We start from the raw sequence: 20,690 nt of genomic DNA, 5'->3' as shown, positions 1-20,690 counted from the left end.
TTTCCAGCCTTTTGCCCCAGGTTTAGTTGTCATTTGGGGCAAAATGTAGGAGCCAACATGTGGGGGGAATGAACCTGAGAGAGTTAGAAGGTCAAGGCTGCCCCTGCCTGCTCGGTCAGGAGGGGCTGAGGGAAGGAGGTCTGGTGTTAGGAGCTGCACGGGGGCAGGTGCGTCCTGCCCTTGGAAAGGGGGAGCTGTGAGGCAGCATCCCAGCGGGGGACCTCTGTGCCCATTGCTATCAGGGCAGCATTTTCCATGTCCTTTCCTGGGTTAGAAAGACGATTCCAATAGCTACGGTAACTGAATCAAGGTCATGGTCACGAGTGCCTTGTGCCGTGTTTTGGTGGGAACAGCCTTCACTGGGCTTCCCCGAATGTTGTGTGGGTGCGCATCTTCCTCTGTTCCGTTCTAACAGAGTGTGGTCCGTGGGCACCTGGTGTTTGATCCTGTCTTGTGTACGGGGAATCATTCATGATTTTCAAAACATTAAAAAACATATAAACTGCAAAGGATTCCAGGCACAGTGGGCTCTAACCCAAGGCGGCTTTTATGTGTTCAGCACATTAGAAACCACATTTGACACCAACGTCACCACGGAGGTCAGCGGGCGCAGTATCCTCAGCTTGACGGGCAGGCCCACACCTCTGTCCTGGAGACTCGGCCAGTCCAGCCCTCGGCTCCAAGCAGGAGACGCCCCCTCCATGGGCAACGGGTACCCGCCTCGAGCTAACGCCAGCCGGTTCATCAACACCGAGTCGGGCCGCTACGTGTACCCTGCCCCTCTGAGGAGGCAGCTGGCGTCCAGGGGCAGCAGCGTGTGCCACGTGGACGTCTCCGACAAGGCCGGAGACGAGATGGACCTGGAGGGCCTCAGCGTGGACGCCCCCGGCTACATGAGCGATGGGGACGTCCTGAGCAAGAACATCCGGACGGATGACATCACCAGCGGGTGAGTCCTTGGGGTTTCTCTCTTCACAGAGCGGGAGAAGGCTTGGCACCTAGTGCGTGTGTGTTTATTTGTGTTGGCAGCACGTTAAGTTCTCTGGAGCCCATCAAACTGCCTACTTCGCTTTCTGCGGTCCACGTCCAAGGCTGTGAGGTGCAGAAGGGAACCTTCGGGGAAGAATCACGTGACATGGGCCATGGTCCAGGGTTGGCAGTCCTCACTGGGAGGCTCTAGCAAGGCTCCACCTGCAGCCAGAGTGACACTTGACAACAAACCACGCGGTGTCAGTTCTTTTATCAAAACCTGGCACTCAGGGTGGAGTCCAGCCTCCTCAGCATGGCCTACCTGGTCCTACGGGATCTGGCTCTTACCTGACTCTTCGATCGCACGGTTCTCTACCCTCCCACCCCCTGCTTCCCCTGCGGTAGCTGTTCCTCCCAGTCCTCCGTCTCATCAAGCTCTGTCCTGCCACAGTGCCCTTGCACCCTCTGTTTCTCTGCCTGGATTCGGTTCCTCATATCTTTGCATGGCCGGTTCCTTCTTGTTGCTCAGCGGGCATCTCTTCGCAGGAGCCCACCTGGACCGCTCAACTTGAAGTAGGTTATGTAGCTTTGCCCCTTACCCTGTCCTCTCCATCACCCCGTCTCATGTTCCTCTGAAACCTTATCACTGTTTCAAATTACCCTGACTATTTGTTTAGATTTTATGGTCTCCCCACCCCTCCTGCTTGCAAGAATAAGCTCCAGGAAGCAAGGACGTTGTCTGGCTTGTGCACTGCCAAAGGCACAGTGCATTATACATCTGGGAGCGTATAGATATTGCTGAATTGAAGAGCACATGGATTCATGGGCGACAGAACAAACCCACCCTCTCTGTAATGAGCTGCTGCTGCCTGAGCCGCGCTGTGACCGTGTGCAGTCCTAGGCCTCCTCTTGTTCTTGGCTCTACTCCCCGATCTCTGTGTGAACCAAAGATGCATCTGTGTGTTCCACTTGCCTGAGACTTAATCTGTCCCCCTCACTTGCACAGAAGTTTTCCAAGATCTTTCCCTCTTCTAGCATTCTAGCAGCCAAAATGATTGAAAGTAAAAATCAGGCGTAACACTTGTGCCACTCATTTCCATGAACAGTGATCAAGAACCCATGGTTGAGTCAATAGTTTCATAATTGAATAATAGTTCATTCTCCCTGTGCTAGGTGCTTTATGTATATTACCTTCTTCTGTCTTCATAGCAATCCTTTGAGGTAGGTGATATCACAATCCCCATTTTGTAGATGAGTAAACTGAGGCCCGGGAAAGTTACTTAACTTGCCCAAGGCCCTGTAGTAGTTAAGAGGCAGAGCCCAGGTGCAGCAGCTCCAGAGCCCTGCTCCTTAGCCACTGTGCCGCACCATCGTGCCCATTATCTCATTGCTGCATTGAAATAGCACAACTGGAATTTATTTCAAAATTAATTTACTTTTGCTTAGCTCTACTGGTCTGACTAGAAATGTTCTTCGAGTTAATTAAAAGTTTAGACATAGAGGTGCTTTGGCTTTTTGCCTGTTACTTTAGAACCATCCTGTAGTGAAAATTTGGATGACAGGAGCCACCAAATCCTTCTAACCTAACAAGTTCCTGCCACCTAGAATGGCTGGGAAGGTTGATGGACTGCTATGAAATGATCACGTTAGCTGTAGGGCATCGTTTTGTGTTTCTAGTTTTTTGTAAACCTACAATAACCTATGCCTATCCCTAAAATTAAGCTGCCTGTGAGTTAATCTTTCCATTATTAATTAGAAGACTTTTGGGATCCAGCATGGCCTCAAGGTTATCATTATCACATCTCACTGTCATGTATGACCAAGGAATTTTCAGGTTACTTTGCGATTTTCGTATCCTGTAATAGAGTTTATTTCACTGTTGGATCTGTCTCGACTCTCCAATAGATGGTCAGTGTTGATTTTGATGTAGTATTGACAGTTTCCACAAGGTGGCGACATTGAAGCACTCAAAGCTTGACCCTTGGTGAGAAAGTCCTAGTTTCCTTGGCTACTCAAACCAGAGCCTTCACCCCTGCTAACAGGCACGGATGTTTACCTTTCAGCTCCTGCTCTGGGAAGCTTACATTTTTTTACCAAGTGAGCTAGCTCTCAGAGCAAGCGTAGATAACAGTGTGGACATGTAAGCAAACCACCCGATTACTGAAACTAGAGAACTCCGGTCTGGTTTTTCTTCTCGCATTCTCTTAATGTGGAAATTTACCGCCCAAAGGAGGAGAGATGGCCCAGATGGCACTTAAAGCTCCTCCTGGTTGTAACCTTCCAGAATGTGAGCTAAGCATGACTCCACTCTGCGGGAATGCATGCTAGTGTTTGCTTTGGGGGCTACGTTATCAGTTTGCTTCACATGCTGAGTCCAGGGCAAATCATTGAATGTTCTTTGTACTCATTCCTTTTTCCTTTGATAACTGTGACAGGGTTGTAGATATTGAAGGACTGGTCATTTAGACTCTGCTTCAGAATCTGCGAACTAAGTCATATTACGTAGGCCAGTGGTTCTCAACCTTCTGGACCTTTAAACACAGTTCCTCATGTTGTGACCCAACCATAAAATTATTTTCATTGCTATTTCATAACTGTAATGTTGCTACTGTTATGAATCGTAACGTAAATATCTGATATGCAGGATGGTCTTAGGCGATCCCTGTGAAAGGGTCGTTCGACTGCCAAAGGGGTCGAGACCCACAGGTTGAGAACCGCTGACCTAGGCACTCAGTGTAGTGGAAAGAAAACAGCCTGAGATGTCAGACACTGAGAGCTTAAAGCCCGCTCAGTCCCTGTGATCTCTGTGGCCCTGGGCACACCATTCGCTTCACTGTGCCTGGAAGCACTGTCATTAACATGGTCATTAACCTTCTATAGTTAGGTTTCTCTGTGAGGTTGCATCTGATTAATGGCAAATCTATACAAATAAAAGGGTAATATGCTAATTAGACCAGATAGACTGGACGTCTTCTAGACGTCCTTCCTTACATCCTTCTGGACAAAGCCATGGTGGCGGGGCCGAGGCAGAGGTGGTCAGGGGCAATCAGGCAGGCAGGCAGAGCAGTTAGGCGTGATCAGGCCGGCAGGGGAGCAGTTAGGGACATCAGGCAGGCAGGCAGAGGCAGTTAGGGGTGATCAGGCAGGCAGACAGGCAGAGGGGTTAGGGGTGATCAGCAGACAGGCCTGTGAGTGCTTAGGAGCCAGCAGTCCCAGATTGCGAGAGAGATCCCACAGGGATCGGGCCTAAACCAGCAGTCGGACATCCCCCGAGGGGTCCCGGATTGGAGAGGGTGCAGGCCAGGCTGAGGGACCCCGCTACCCCTGCCCACACATACACCCTCCCACCCCCATGCTTGCATTTTGTGCACCAGACCTATAGTATCTGATAAAGCCACAGAGTCTCAGACAGGGTCTAGGTATCTATCAACCTCAAACAGCCAGGCACTTAGAAACAATGAAATGATTCAAGTCTTCATCCAGATATGTGTTTCGCTTAGTGGGGACAGCCTTGATGTATGAGTAATATATAAACCCCTGAGGAGGGTCTTTGAAAGGAGTTCTTGTAAAAGTTTACAGCAAGTTTATTTAGAAAGCCTGGTGTGGAAGTAAATTCTAGTTTCTGAAAACCTATGACCTTTGTTTTTAAAATAATACCATACCTCCACTTGGGGTAACAGCTAATTTTTGTAGTGCATTGTCTCCACTGTACAGTACGCACATATGTCTGTCTGTATCCTTCAGGTCTAGCCGAGGTGGGGCTGAAATGACATTAATAAGAACCTGGTGCGGAATGTGTGCGCGTGTGTGAAAATTAACTCCCTGTGTGTGCCAGGCGTGTCTAAGTACTTTACAAGTTGCCACCTTTATTAGATCAGTAAATTGGGCTTTGGCTGTAGTGAGTGGGAAAAAGTTTAAAATAACAGATGAAGATATTTCTTACTAAGTTTTGATCTGTGAAGTCAACCCATCTACTCATCTTCTAAGCATTCAGGGTGACATATGGTGCAGAATAAAATGAAGGGGACAGACTTAGCACCCATATGTTTGGAGAGATGATTGTTTTTCTTTTCCAAGGAGGCACTGAGCTGTATAATCTTCTAAAAGATGAATATACATCCCCTCCTGGGGGAAAAATGACCATTTACATTTAGCACCAGATAATTGTCCAAGCCCCTTTGATGGCTCCCATTGCCTGTGAGAACACATCTCAACATCTTAACGGAACGTGGGAGGCTCTTTATGATCCTTCCCTCAGCCACCCTCTCTGCCTTAGCCCTGGTCACATCCCTCTTCACACCCCCACACGCCCCACTGCTCTAGGCTACCTGCTATTCATCACAGAAGGCTCTTCCCTGCATTTGCAAAGCTCTGTGCATCAGGACATGCCACTTCCTTCCTGGAATTCCTTTCCCATCAAGCCCATCGGATTGACCCTAAAATAAACACCACCTCTGTGATGCCCTCCTGACTTTTCCCATCAGAGTTAGCTCTGCCTCGTGTGTTCCTGGTGGCTTTGGTTTACAGCCAACCCTGTGGGTGAGCCTTTCACTTTGTGTGGGAAACTGTTTGAGAGGGGCCAGACGGTGTTAAGGGCTGGATGGTGTTAAGGAAAGAGCGTGGTCTTAGAGGCAAACAGGTCTGAGTTTTAGTCCTGGCTCTGCCACCCGGACTGGAACAAGTTCTTAATCTTGGGGAATTAGAGATAAGACTTGAAAAGCACCTGACAGAGTCTGAGATGCTCAAGAAATGTGCAGTGTGTGTGCACACATGTGGGTGCACGTATGTTTCCTACTCCTAACATGTAGGTCCTAGAAGGCAAACACTGCCCATTATTTTTCTAAACTCAGAGACTAGTACAAATGGGTATCTAATAATTATTTTGTGAATGGTCTCTTCTGCAGCCCTACCCTCACAGGACCTTGGGCTTACAACACTTGCCACCACCAGCTGTGACACCCAGTGGTTCTATTTGCAGAACACTTGGGGAAATCAGCTTCACCTCTGGTGTCTTTTGGTGGGACACAGAGCTCCACCTAGTGGCCAATATAGGATGTGACGCTGTGGTTTTGATTGCGTTTAACTCTAGGAGTCCTTACCTCGGTTTACGGTTTACGACTGCAGGCCGAGGAAATGGACATTGTAATAGTTGGCTTATCTTCCGAACGTAGCCTGCTGAGTAGTCTGGTGTGGGAGAGAAAGTGGGGTTTTGAACACGTTGGGCTTCAACGCTGACATGGTAATGGCTGACGTCGTCCCTGCCGCGTGGTAGGGATTTCTATGTCAACGGGGACCGTGTGCACACTGGTGCCTGCTGGGAGACTCAGTGCCTTAGCAGCTGAGGAACCCATCCTTGCTGAAGCTCTGGTAGCTCATAAACATGTCAGGGTATGTCTTCATCAGCTTGGGCTGCCCTAGCGAAATACCATAGCCTGCGGGCTCAGAGCAGACTCATTTCTCACAGTTCTAGAGGCGGGAAGTCCAGGATCGCCGTGCAGCACAGTGGGGCTCCACAGAGAGCCTCCTTCCCGGCCTACTCTGTCCTCACGTGGCGGAGAGAGGGGCCTCTGGTGCGTCTTCCTCTTCTTATGAGGGCACCAATCCCATCATGACGTCATCAAACCCAATCACCTCCCAGAGGTCCCACCTCCTAAAACCATCATATTGGAGGTTGGGGCTTCAACACATGATGTTTAATCCATAGCAAGGCGTTTCATGCTTCCAGACATCACTTACACGTGCAGCACTCTGTGCTTGGGTTGTCTTTTCATGACTGCCTACCAGGTCGCCTCCTTGCGGAAGCCTTTCCTCATTCTGTCCAAGCAGAGGCAGCGATTCTTTTCTCTGGGCTCCTGTGGCACTTAACATGCCCATCATTAGCACCGGTAGCACTACCTCAGCATTATTATAAACGTGTGTGCGTGCGTGCTTGTGTGTGTGTGTGTGTGTGTGTGTGTGTGTAAAATCAAACAAGGCACCCATACAACATCTTCAGACAGTTTCAGTGCACTGATTATGAGGAAGGGGGCCCATACCCATTACAAGACCTTAAAGGTTAAGTCAACTCTATCTTAGATGCTTGTGTATCATCATTGGCTGGCCCAGTGCCTGCCTGTTCCTTAATTAGTAGTCAACACATATTTGCTGAATGAACGCTACGCCTGGCCTTCAGCGGACCAAGACCAGTCGCCTGCCTCTGGATGAATATGTGCCTAAGATGGAAGCCCCTTGAGCTTGGGGCCCAGCCACGTGCTCTTCCTCTCCTTGGCCCTGTCTTATACTGTCCCGTTATTCCAGACCTTGGACCACCTCAGTCCCAGTGAGCCCGACAGTGACAGTACAGGAGAAAAGAGGCAGCTCGGAGAGTGGACCATGTGCCATGGGGTCATGGAGACGGAAGTGCCTCTGTTCTTCTCTTTCTTCATCCATTGACCGCGATGGGACAGATGTGCAAGTTGTTTGTCACCAGCTCAGCAGAGCACACAGCAGGCAGCCTGTGAATCAAACATGCGGCACCGCTAGCAAGAGAGGCTTTCTTATCTGGTGACTGTTTCTCATGGCCTTCCCAGGCCAGACCTGAAGCGACCTTGACAGGCTGTTGTTTCTGGCAAATTGATAGGAAGGAGAGGAAGCCAGAAACTCCTTAACAGCCAAAAATGCACCCCGGAGCCAAGACAAATGATTTTAGGCAAGGCCGTCCTGGAAGGCGTCAGGTCACGGCGGGTTCCACAGGGCGTGGCGGGCAGCTCTGGGATTTGACAGAGGGGCTCTTGTTTCTCTGGGTGGTTCCCTCTGAAGTGGTCTTGGCTTGTACAGCTCTGGGAAGGCTTATGAACTCCAGGTTGCCAGTCAGCCAACTGCCGGGTGGGCCTCTGGGGTTAGAAAGGTTTACCTGATGTGGGAGGGTAAAGACTCGAAGACAAATCTTTAGGGCCTTGGGCAAGTCACTTGGCCCTAATGCACTGCCATCCTCTTCAAACTCTCAGTCAGCCAACTGCCGGGTGGGCCTCTGGGGTTAGAAAGGTTTACCTGATGTGGGAGGGTAAAGACTCAGCTCTCAAGACAAATCTTTAGGGCCTTGGGCAAGTCACTTGGCCCTAATGCACTGCCATCCTCTTCAAATTCTCTCCATCTCTCTCTCTCTCTCTCTCTCTCTCTCCAATAAGAAGCCTCTAGGCCCAGAGTAGCCCAGCACGTTGGAGATGGGGTTGGGCCAGGCCCTAGTCAAAGGGTCTTTCTATTTCCCTCTTCTCTCCTCAGTGGTTTCTCACTGACAGGTCTTACCGATGTGCGAATTCACAGAAACCATAAACACCACTTCCTGTCTGATATTTTCCTTGGTGTTAAATATCCCAGGCAAATACAATGAGCCCTGTTTTCACAGACAGCTCTGTGGGGAGAGTAAGCAAGAATAGGGAGTCATGCATGGGGCAGGATTGATTTCTCCAAGTGTTGCCCAACCAGTGGCAGCTCTCCCTGCGTGGTTGTGATGTCATGAGACATGGGCAGTGTGGCAGAGTAATGGCTCCGGCTACCAGTCTCGGTCGTCCCTGACGGCTGGGGAGGCATCAGTGGTCCGCTTCTTCTTGCATCCACAGTGGGCCCCCTTGATTTACAGAGTGTGAGAAACCTATTGGCCTTTATCGGCAGTGGAGAGGCACTTTTATCAGAGGAGAAAGAACAACTGAGCTAACAACATGCCCCAAAGTGGAGAGAGTATCTGCATTCTCTCACTTGCCCTCACCGCTGTTGGTGACTATGGATTTAGCAGGCAGAGACTGGGACTGAAGAAAAGACTTATTGGCCCACAGCCCCATGGAGAAATGAAGTGTGGTCCCACCCTGACATGGGCAGCCCAGACTGCCACTCATAACTAATAGCCTAGTGAGTTACAGGTAAGAGAGAAAAAAGGGGTGTCTCATCTTAGGAAACCAGGATTCAGCCCCTGCCTTGAATTTCCAAGGTTGCTTTGAGATTTGAATCCTGTGGGGGAAGGAAAAGGAGAAGGGAACGTGGGTGCTTTGGGAGAAGAAAGTCAGGCCTCAGCCCTTCCTGAGTGGGCCCCGAAGGGGCTGCTCACCCTCCTGGGCCTAAAGCTTTCCAAAGCATGGGCTCTCCTGGGACCTGGCAGCCATTCCTTTGGCCTGCCTTCCGAGGAGGCTCCAGGCAAAAGGCAGTAAAATTCCATTTGAAAGTGTTTATTGAGTTTGTTGTGTACTAGCGACTATGCCAAAGGCACTGAGCCCAAGGGGAATGAACAAGACCCAGTCCCCAAGTTCTAATACCTCGGACAGGAGCTCGTGGAAAGGAAATGTGTCTTTCACTGTGGGAGTGCTGAGCTGCAGGGATCAGTGGGGGAATCAGTGAATTCTGTAGGGAGAACTGACAGAAAATAAAGAGCCTACTGTGCGTTTGGGGCAGTGGGAAGAGTGTGGTTGTGGAGCCCAAGCTGGATTCTGGGGCTGGCCACACCACTCCTAGCCTGTGTGCGGGAGCAAGCTATTAAATACCCCGGGCCCTCTCACAGGGGAGTTGTGGGGCTCCTGTGAGATTGTGCCTGGACGGAGCCCTTGGTGGATGTCACTACCATAAGGTCCACTAGCAGCAGCAGCATCTTGAAAGGTGAACAAGTGGCCAGGCTGACCAAGGTCAAGAGCAAGGGCATGAGAACATGTGGACATGGGGCATGTTTTCCCAAGAATGGTGCCTGGGAAGGATTGGAGAGTCATGACGGGAGCTGGTGGGCTCCGTCAGAAGCTATCAGGGTCCAGAGAGCGGGGACATGGCTCTGTGTGAGGCCAAGGCCCTGGGAACAGACACACAGAGGGTTCGAGGGACTTTTCACATTGATTCAGCCTGACATGGGGTCATTTGACAAGGAGCACGAAGGATGTCAGAGAGACAAGGACAATTCCCAGGTTGCAGCCTCTGCTGAAACCAGCTGGGAAATAGTTGACCTTTGTCCTCAGGACCCTCAGTCCGTTTCCGGTGCTCCCTCTTGCCTGTTGACACCCACCCAGTCCCTCTGACTGTCTCAGGCCTCAGGGCTGGCTGAATGTTTAAGCAGAGCAGCCTGTGGACTGTAATTCCGGGGGTTTGGGGAAAACCCCAATCCCACAGCCTTCCTAGACGTGCCCTGGAGGAGCATGGGGCCCAGTGGGGGAGGCTCCCTGTGCGTTAGCACTTAATTCTAACACAAGGTGGGTGGCAATAAATGTTAGCATTGAGAGGCATGATGGGGGGGGGGGCACGGGGGGTTGTTTCTTTGTTTGTTAAAATATATATATATTTTATTGATTTTTTACACCTTCTGGGGAGCCAGCTTCTCCCATCTGCACATGAGAATAACATGCCTGGAGTTGCTGTCATGAGATAACCAACACATGCAAAGTGCTGGTACCATGCCTGGGTGTTATAGCTCCTTCCAGTCATCCTCATGATAATGATGATGCCGCCAAGATTAAATGGGACACGGTGTACGCATACGACCCAGTTCAGTGCCTGGTGCAGGGTGAGAGCACTCAGTGCATTTCATTCTCTTCCAACCTTACTCATTGCCAGCCCCGGGGCACCCTCTCCTTACAGTGGATGGGGTTTGAGATGAGACTGTAACTGATACTCACATGACAAATACGAATACCCCTAAACACTCCAGCCGACAGACAGACAGACAGTCGCTGTGCTGGGTTTGCAAACCCTGCTGTGGTGAGTCAGACTGAGCAAGGCACTCCTTCCTTTCCTTCCCGCCCTCTGGACTGCCTGCTGCCTGTCAAGGTAGACTTCCTGCCCTTCTCAGGGCTCTTCATTGGTAAGCAACGTCAACATGGGGACATGTGGGCATGACTCAGGCTGGCCCTGGGTGTTTAACAGGGAGATTCCACCTTGGGTTCATTAATTAACGCTATGGAGAGAGTCTATTTTAGTTATTTCAAATCAACAAACATTTAACAAATATCTCCTTGGCCCCAGGCTGTGCTCTGGGGTAGGACAGACGAAACTTGTTCTTAGGGCTGCCCCATCTGGTTCTCGTTATTTTGGGGGTTCACTTTTGGTCCTTACAGGATCTCCTCAAGATAAACTTGGGACCTGTGAGCTCGCGTTTATTGAGAAGTAGTTACACAGACAGGAGAAACATCCTCCAGCTCAGTAGCTCTCGGTGGGTGGCGGGGGTGTGTGGCACCCCTTCCGTACGCTGAGCATCGTAACCCCCAGACCCTGGCTTTTCATGACATCGTTTACACTTCACGAATAAGGAAAATTGTTACTTAATGGTTTTACGCCCATGGAAGAGGTGAAAAAGGTGGTCTGGCATTCTGTTGTTGCTTTCTCTTGGCGCCCTGGAATTTCAGTGTGACTCGGTGCCTCTGTCACTTTGCTGGACATTAATTGGCTAGTCTGTCGCCTCCTTCAGGACCAACCCCTTGCAGACGTGTTCTTGTCTGCAGGCTCCTCTTTCTCTGCTCAGTGCTTCGCAGATGTGCCAGGAATGGGGAGAACCGAGGTGTCACGGTGGGACCCCTGAAGCTTTTGCACAGTTTTGTTAAGTTTTCGTGTAGCTCCCTCTAGAAAACCCAGTCCATATATATAAATTTTTATCATAAGCATATAAATCACTGGGAAAAAATACCCTTCCCAGTGATTTTTCAAGGGGCAGCAGCTACAGAGCCGCTCAACAGATTTATGATGGCAAGGTTGGAGGATACCAAGTTCGAGTTGAGGTGAATATGAGAAGAAACATTTGGATGAGGTTGGGAGGATTTGGCCCTGGGACAGTAAGCCCATGTTGAAAGACTCAAAAAAAAAAAATAGGCCATATGTGCCTGTGCTCAGATCAAGATAAGAAACTGCAGTTTTGTTGAGCGCTCATGATCCTCCCATGATGCTGCTCGGGGGTCATGGGGTCATGGAAGACAGAGGTGGAGTCAGAAGACCTGGCCTTGCCGTCCTTGCTTGCCATCTGTGTGTCCTGGGGAAATCGCTGCCTTTTCTGAGCCTGTTTTCCGTCTGTTAAATGGTAACCTTCTCCTCAGGTGTGTGGTGGGGAAGACAGGAGATAGTTTGACACACAGAATGGTAGTTCCCTTCAGCTTCTCAGAGTTATTGCATCCACTTGCCTTCCCAGTCCTTCACTGTACTTAGAATAGTCACTGAGATGATCTCATGCTATTTCTTAGTCCTGAGTACAGTGACCACAACTCTGCCAACCGGGCCCGAATTGGTCTGTGTATTGGGGTTCTCCAGAGGGAAATTTTACAACTTGAGTCCAAAGGCAGCCTGGAGGTAGAATTCCCTCTTCCCTGGGGAATATCCACTGATATTCTTTCCTTCCTTCAAGCGATTGGATGTGGCCCACCCACTTGCTAGAGGATAATCTGTTTTCCTTAAAGTCTATTAAATTAAATGTTCATCTCCTCTAAAAAGTACCTTCACAGAGACATCTAGACTAGTGTTTGCCCAAATATCCAGGACCATGGCCTAGCACACTGACACATAAAATTAACCATCACCGTCTGCAAGCAGGTCTTACAGGATGACCGGTAGGAATGAGTCATCTGGGTCAGGAGGCAGCTGACCTGCGGCCCAGAGACGAAGAGCAGCGCATCAGCCCCTAGAAACATCTGCGAGGGCTCCAGCTGCCGCATCCTGCCTGGGCTGTGACCACAAAGCAAAACTCTGTGCAGCCTTGCAAGAACCATGGCATCCCTTCCAGAATCCCCAGCGTCCTGATAAGAAATCTCCCTGAGAAATGGAGGTTTCCAGCTTTCCTCTTAATCCCGAAATAGCTAAGGAATGAGACAGACACCCCGGCATGGACAGCTCTGGAGGGCCGAGGATTTTCAAGACCCCAAGTGAAATGAGAGTCCCAGTCTAAGGAGAGGCCCACGTCTGTCCCCAGAGTCTTCTAGCTGTAAATCAAGCCCCCATTCATTTCTTGATCTTGGGACGCGTGGGAGACGGGGGTCTGTTTTTCTCTCTGCTGTGTCGTCGGAATCCGGGTCCCAGGGCCCAGAGCCTTGTGCTTGTAATCGCCCGGTCATCAGTTTTGAAACCAGAAATCTTGCATACTTGAGCAGCGAAGTTTAAAGGGTGAAGTTGTCAGAGACACGGGATGAGAATAAATGTGGTGTTGGCTCTGAAGGAAGAAGTGGCCCAGCAGTGCCTGCTAACACAGGCCCTCCCTTCGGCCTGGCCCGCAGCAGCCGTCCTGTGATTCCTGGCAGCGAAACTGCATTGCAGTCCCTGTTATATGCTAGGCCCCAGTCTGAACTCTTCATGTGTAATGTCTCACTCATTCTTCAGACTAGCTCTTTGAGAGAGGGGCAGTTTTTCGTTCTCCTTTTGCAGCTGGGAGACCAAGATCAGAGAGGTTACGTTACTTGAACAGGTCACACAGGTAGTAACTGCTAGAATGTGTTCAACCAGGCAGAATTCATAGCCCTTGCTCCAAGAACTCTGCAGTGTGGCTTTTCACTGTAGCTAGACCCCATGCTCTGATGGGTGGGAGGCAAGGCCAGAAAGGAAGAATGGGCACCTTCTGGACATTGGAGGCCCTGGCTAACCCCCGTGCCATTTTAAGGAGCCGTAACGAGAGCTAAAAAGAGGCGTTCCGAAGGGTGAGGCGCAGAGGGCCGCGTTGCATGGGAGCTTGAAAATGCCTGGGGAATGCTTGCACAAGGACCACAGGATGGCCAGGATGGCGGGGCCACAGCCAAGGCAGATACTTTTCTTTGCCTCGAAAGCATTATTATGTGTTTCATTTCAATTAAACACCCCAGGTCTCTACTGCAGCCTGAGAAACACTTGTGTCAACATTCCCCGGGTGCCTGTGCAGACAGTAAATGGGGGCAAAACCGGTTCCTTGGATGTCGGAAATGAGAACCAGTGATGTGGTCGGAGGCAGGAAGTTCTGCTCCGGAGCCCGTTTCACACGGTGACTGACCGAGGAGCCTCCCCACAGCACGGCCTTTGCTGTTAAAGCTCGTGGAGCTGGGTGTGTCCGTCACCTGCGCTTCCAGCCTCTGCAGATGGGGAACCTGAACTTCTCCGAGGAAATTCTACTCTCAAGAGCCCCCACCCACTGCGAACCCAAACAAAACACACAATTACAAGCTCAGCGCCACCTGGAGACCTGAGAACCATGCGTGGCGAGTGACTTTTGCTTTAACTCTGTGGGAGTTGTTAATTAAAACCACTCAACCATGGAGTTGGGAGAGAGAGAGGGAGAACGAAATTGAGGACCGCTAACAGATTGGCTTCCCTCACGCCTCTGCAGGCTGGTGCAGCTATTGTGGAAGTTGACACAGACTTTACGGTTGAATAAACCATTCACCAGGGATACGTGTGCGATTCCGTGGGAACAGCTTTCATTAATGTCCTGCAGCCGGGCCCTCTGGATTCAAAGAACCTGCCTAGCCTCTGACCACATCTGCAAGCTAGTTAGTAATCGCGATCATTGTGATCAGAGGAATAGGAGCAGCTACCGTCTATGGGCATTTCTGAATACCAAACCCTGTCTGCAGCACTTTGTATGCATTGTCTCAGTTCAGCCTCGCTAACTAACCTGTGTGGTCTTCCGCCTCTTCTCCCGACGAGGACACCGCTAGAGGGCAGTAGCCCGCCCGAGGTCATGGAGCGGGTGGGTTAGGCAGCCAGGCTGACCACCACACAGGAGCGTAGCCACCGTGTTTCAGGGTTCTCACTAAAGCTGTGTAAACATGTTAAAAATCTACTCCTCGTCGTACCCCAACACTCGCTTCTCCTCCGGTGTTTCCACATCCATTTCTCTTCCACAGCCGGAACCTGGAAGGCCGGCACTAAGTTGGCTGATCCTGTCTCTTTGGCGTCTTCTGCCATGTTTTCTAGTCTCCTTGCTCATATTTCTCCCCAGGGGACTGCAATCAGGCCTTCCTTGCTTTCCTTGCCTCTGATTTCAATGCCCATCCAACAGATCTGTCCCACCTTTCGGTGAGAAAATTCTTTCTAGAGTGTAGACCTGATCACATTATCACCTGGCTCCACATTGCCTTCTCCGTATAAACTCTGTTTTATTTTCTATTGCTGATTAACAGATGACTCCAAAACCTAGCTGCTTGAATCCACCATGTTTGTATGCTCATGGGGTCTTTGCATCAGGAATTAGGACAGGTACAGTGAGAGGGCTGGTCTCTGCTCTACCTCATCTAGAGCCTCAGCTGGGAGCCACCAGGGCTGGTGCTGGCTTGATGCCTGGGGGTCCAGGTCATTCCAGAGCTTATCAACTCACATAACTGACACTTGGCCTGGGACAAATTAAAGCTAGGACACTCATGACCTCTTCACGTGGCTTCTTCACAGCATGGAGGCCCTAGGAAGGGTAGAATTCTTACCTGGGTCCTCAGAGCTACCAAAGGTGAGTGTTACAGTGAGCAAAGTGAAGCTGCATCACCTTTCATCACCCACCCTTAGACCTCACAGAGTGTCACTATCACCATACTGGGTTCATCAAAGCAGTTGGCTCTCCAGATTCAGGAGGAGGGGACATAGATCCTCTTTCTCAATGGGTGAGTGGCAAGGTCACCTTGAAGATCATGTGGATGGAGCAGGAGATATTGCTGTGGTCATCTTTGGAACATACAGCCTTTTATGTCCTAACCCTCTGTTGCCCAGCATAACATACAAGGCCACATTGGTGTGTAAGCTCCATGGAGGCACAGACCTTGTCTGTCTTCTGACCACTATCTCCTGTGCCCGGCACAAAGTAGGCCCTCGCTTTTATTTTAGGGGCTAATGAGTGATGGATCCACTTGCCGAGGCTCATTTCTCTTTATCTCCTCCTCCCCTCATGCCCGTCCCCCCGCCCACTGGCATCCTGGTCCTGCCACTCTGGACCACTGACATCTTCCTTGATGTAGAACCATGTTCTTATAACTCTGTGCCTGTAGATGCATCTGTTCTCTATCAACCACTCTGCACTCAGTTGCCATCCACCTGCCACAGTCCTTTAAGGATCTGCTGAGGCTAGGAAGCCTTCCCGGGCCACCCCAGCAGACATGGGGCTCCCTCCTCTGGGTTCCCAAACACCTGCTCATACTCCCAGTTCTTTTTGGCCTTGTCTGTTTGTGTAACAGTCCCCGATACCAAGATACCCTTGAGCAGGGCGATGGTGTAATTTACCCCTGCATTTCTAACTCCTGCCAGATGTACTGTGTATGCTCCGTAGTGGGTGCAGAATGAAGGGAGAGGGAGAGTAGTTTTTCATAGCCATAATGGCAGCCAGTATTTGTCGAGGGCTTTTCACATGGCAGGTACCTTCAAGTATTATCTCACTGAATCCTTACAGAAACCCTAGGAGGCCTATAACATGGTATCACCCCTATTGTACAGACGTAGGCACTGAGGATGAGAGAAGTCACTTGTCCAAGGTCATACAGCTGCTACAGGGTGTAGCCAGTTTGGGGAAACTTGAGGACTCAGCCACTGAGGTCCAAGCACCTTCCCTTTGGGTGCTGCCCCTGCTGGGTTTTAGGTTCTGAGACCCAAAGATGTACTGTAGCTAGGTCCTAGAGAGCTCTAGAAATCCTAACCTTTAACCGGATTAATGGAATAATAATATGGGAAGCAACAGAATATCTACAAGTTAGACAAAGTCTGTTTTGTTCTCTGTGCCAGGTTTTAAGAGGAGCAGAGTCAGGCAGAGGTTTGTTTGGGGAAAGGGAACAAGGAAGGTGAAGGGTTCAAAACCCAAAACATAATAGAAATGTTTGTAGAAACAAGTCTGCTTGATGTGGAAAACTCCTAGAAGAGGGCAGAACCCAGAGGACCAAACCTGAACAGCAGGTGGAGGTTAGACTTCAGTTTCTCATTTCCTAAACACAGGGATGACCAGTAACCAGTGAAATGAAAACATGCTGAAAAGCAGACCTGTCCAAAGCAGGCTGGGCTGTTCTTGCAAGGGCATGAGCCTCCTGTTCCTGAGAGTAATCAAGTAGAATCTGGGAACCTGTGTCCACATGTTGCAGAAGCGATTTCTGTGTGAGGCGCAAGGCTGAGACGTGACCTTTAAAAGTTCTTCCTGGTCTAAGATTCAGGGTATCCAGGTTCCCATAGGAACCACTGAGGCTCCGACGCTGATGGAGCAGAGCTGGGTGTTGTGTTCAGGAGAAAGAGGTCTCTCGGACAAGTCAGGCTTTCCCAGGTCGTGCCAGCCTGGGTGTGGTCGCAGGGCACCAAAGCTGTTCGTTCTGAAAATTATCTCACCCACATCCCCTTTTGAAAAATACAAAAATCTGCCCTAGTCAGTTTGGCTCCGTGGTTGGAGCGTCAGCCTGTGGATTGAAGGGTTGAGGTTTGATTCTGGTCAAGGGCAGGTACCTCGGTTGCAGGCTCGATCCCCAGCCCCAGCTGGGGCACATGCAGGAGGCAACCAATCAATGTGTCTCTCTTACATCAATGTTTCTCTGTGTGTGTCTCTCTCCCTCCCTTCCACTCTCTCAAAAAATCAATGGGGGGAAAAATATCCTTGGGTGAGGATTAATACAAAAATAAATAAAAATTAGAATCAATTAAAAAATAAACACAGAAATTGTGCATGCCTCCTTTCCCTGCTGCAGGTTCTGACATGGAAGGTACAGGAGTGGGAGGCAGAGTGGACTGTGGCTATTGAGAATCGCTATGAGCTCAGCATCTGCACACCACCCAGGCTGTTCGTGGAAGTCACACTCTGTAGGTCGTGTAGTGCAAACGGTAGTTATTTAAAGAGTAAAAATGTTACAGTATTGCATGTGCTCACTCCAGCTGTGCAGGGCCTGGGAAATCCAGCTGTGCCCTGCCCCATTTGAAGAACTACGTCAGCTACCCTGAATCCCATCCTTGTGCAAGTACAAGCATTTGAATAAGTTGAAAAGTGAGGAAACGTGTCAGGAACCCTGTTCTTTTTGTCTGTGAACACCAGACAGCTGTTATGACTGCAGTTCCTACTGTACTGGTGGAAGGTAATTTGAGTAGCCTGTAGGCAACCGGTTTCCTCCTTCCTGCTCTCAAGGCCACTGGCCTGTGCCCAGGTCCCCGTTAGCCTGCCCTTCCCAACAGAGTGGGGCAGCTGCCGCTGGGGGGACCCTGTCGCTCCCAGTGACACCACCCTGTGCTGCTCTTTGTGCACAAGTGAGCTGATGGGCCTGGGTGCTTGGCCACGTGGCTTCTGGGTGTCTCATGCCCAAGTCACCTCCTGTGAGGAGGGACATGCTCATCCACACAGTCGGCGCTGCGCCTGCCCCTGTTTCAAAAATGCCAGTGGCACCATCCAGGCCCATACGTGTTGGGATTCTAGGAGGAAACAGTTTTTATCTTTGGTCTAAAAGGTAAATTTATAACATCAAATATGCTCTTTCAAACTCCAGCTCCACCCCGGAGATGGGCCCACTCCCACAGAGCCGAGGCTCCAGGCCCCTGGGTTCTGTTTCTGAGCCCCAGGCATGTGAACACGTGGGAAAGCGAGCAGGGGCAGGCCTCCTGTGTCGTCAGCTGTTGTGTCTGTGCATTTAGTGGCAGGGAATTTGAGCATCCTGGGGTCACCCAATGTTGCTTAGTCCCCATGCTTGAAGGCAGAGGCCTATATATTTCTTTAGTAGTATATGCATTGAATCCCATTTAGAATGAGTGTCCTGCATAATGATACTCAAATGTTACCTGGCAGAAATTTAGCATCTAAGGCCACACAGTGAATTCACTGTGCATTGTAGGTCCTTTGCATTGGCATGTTTGTCTGTGTGACCTCTCTAATATCCTTGCCCCAACCCCAGGGGCACCTGCTCACCCTTCCAGGGGCCACTTGAGAGTTCCTTCCTCGAAGCAGCCCTTTCTGGCCTCTCCCTGCTCTGCCCCTTGCTGAACCCCATGCAACATCTGCAGGCCTGTTTCCCACACCCAGACACTGAGCCCGCCTCGAGGTCAAGGACTTAGTCTGATTCTCATTCCCAGCACACAGGCCAGGGCCTGCCTCACAGTAGGGGCTGCATAAATGTTTATTGAACAAATGACACCACCTCAAGACGGGCACCATCGCGAGGGCAACAGCCTGCATGTGGCGCTAGTGCAGCCCCTCAGCTGCTTCCAGAAACCCTGGCTGGGGTTGGGAGATGCCCTCGAGGCTGCTCTGCACCTCAGTTTGCAGAAGGGGTTAGTCACCTTCCTGCCCCACTGTTCTCCGTGTATCTTGACAGTTCCTTCAGCCGCAGCCCTGAGAGGACAAGGCGGAACTTGCAGGGGCCCAAACCGGAGCGCCAGCTGGCTTCTCGCCAGTTGGGTCGTGACTATGGCTGTGACCTGGGGGTGTCTCCATGAAACCAGACGAGGAGACACTGGATGTCTGGCTTCTGCCCCTGGGGTGCTTGTCATCCATGGAAGGTCACACACAATCCTGAAAACCATCATAAATTCCGCTGACCTCATGGGGAACGTGGACTTGTGTCCTAGAGCACTTTGGGGTTGGGAAGGCACGTCTGGAGCCACAGGAATGATAAGATGCAGCAGCGTCCAGACGGCCACTGAGCACGTCTCCATGGATGAGAAGTGCCTGGGAGGAAGGATATTTTGACAAAGTCGGGGGGCTTTTCCAGGGGACTGGCATCTCATGACGCCCCTGCTGCGCCGCCCACACATTGCCCAGTCTCTGCATTCAGCGTGCCGGGCGCTGCTCACCTATGCTTCCTCATCTAGGCATCCACAGCTGTACTGTTCTGAGGCCTGTAGGCTTGTATGAGTAAGACCATGAATTCATTGATATTTTAGAAAAACGTTGGAGTCCTCACAATGCTTATCAAGCCTTAATATGAGATGGAGGGGCCCTCAAAGGTCAGGTACTGTTAACATGCACATTGTCCCCTTAATATAGAGGGCCAAGACTAGTCATGGTGAGGATTTGAAATTTAAAATTATATTATGGTAACTATTTGGCTATTAGGGAAACTGAGGCCAGTGTGGCTCACAGTTCCTCCATCCAGGTCTCAAGATTTAAGTCAGCATTTCTGATTCTCACTACCTGCAAGAAATTATTTGTATATCTGATAAAATGCTGGTTTGGCCCTGGCCGGTGGTGCTCGCCCAGTGGTTAGAGTGTTAGTAACCGGAGGGTCACAGGTTGGATTTCAGGTCAAGGGCACGTACCTGGGCTGCAGGTTTAATCCGCACCCCATGGGTGTGTGTGGGGGGCAACCAATCAATGTGTCTCTCTCACAGTGATGTTTCTCTCTTTCTCTCTCTCTCGCTCTTTCCTTCCCTCCCTCTCTTCCACTCACTCTAAAAATCAGTGGGGGGAAAATGCAGGTTTGGGGGAAGGGATGAATAGGGGGAGGATGGCATTTGTAGGGTAATAAAATTCTATCTGTATGATACCGTGATGGTGGATACATAATATGCATTTGCCAAAACGCATACAACACACAGTGAACCTGCCGGGAGCTGGTCCATCCTTGCGGTCCAACCCCAGCAGGTCCAGGGGTCCCCAAAGGTGTGGACGGAGTCGGCGAAGAAGGAATGACACGGAGACAGCGTTCAGTTGATCAGCAGCCTTGCCAGGATCTCCAGCCAAGTTCTGTGTCCATGTTCTCTTGCTAGGTTCTCCAGCCACGTTCTCCAGGTTCTCCAGCCAGGTTCTGTAGCCATGTTCTCTCACTAGGTTCTCCAGCCAGGTTCGGTTTAGGTTCTCCAGCCAGGTTCGGTCGCCAGGTTCTTTAGCTGGGTTCTCT

The 20,690-nt window shown here is 50.5% G+C and overlaps 1 protein-coding gene across 6 annotated transcripts in view; it reads left to right on the top strand.

Annotated features, from left to right (window-relative positions):
* Positions 1-20,690, top strand: part of NAV2 (neuron navigator 2) — a 153,945-nt gene that overhangs the window by 12,735 nt on the left and 120,520 nt on the right. For all 6 annotated transcript variants that reach the window (XM_006753977.2, XM_006753975.2, XM_006753978.2 and 3 more), the window contains exon 4: positions 560-949. In XM_006753977.2, coding sequence (XP_006754040.1) covers positions 560-949 — 390 coding nt within the window. The remainder of the gene's footprint in view (positions 1-559; positions 950-20,690) is intronic.

This window comes from Myotis davidii, unplaced genomic scaffold, assembly GCF_000327345.1.
Source record: "Myotis davidii unplaced genomic scaffold, ASM32734v1 scaffold330, whole genome shotgun sequence".
Taxonomy (NCBI): domain Eukaryota; kingdom Metazoa; phylum Chordata; class Mammalia; order Chiroptera; family Vespertilionidae; genus Myotis; species Myotis davidii.
The sequence above is the reverse complement of the archived record's forward strand: the minus strand, read 5'-3'. Positions and strand labels throughout refer to the sequence as shown.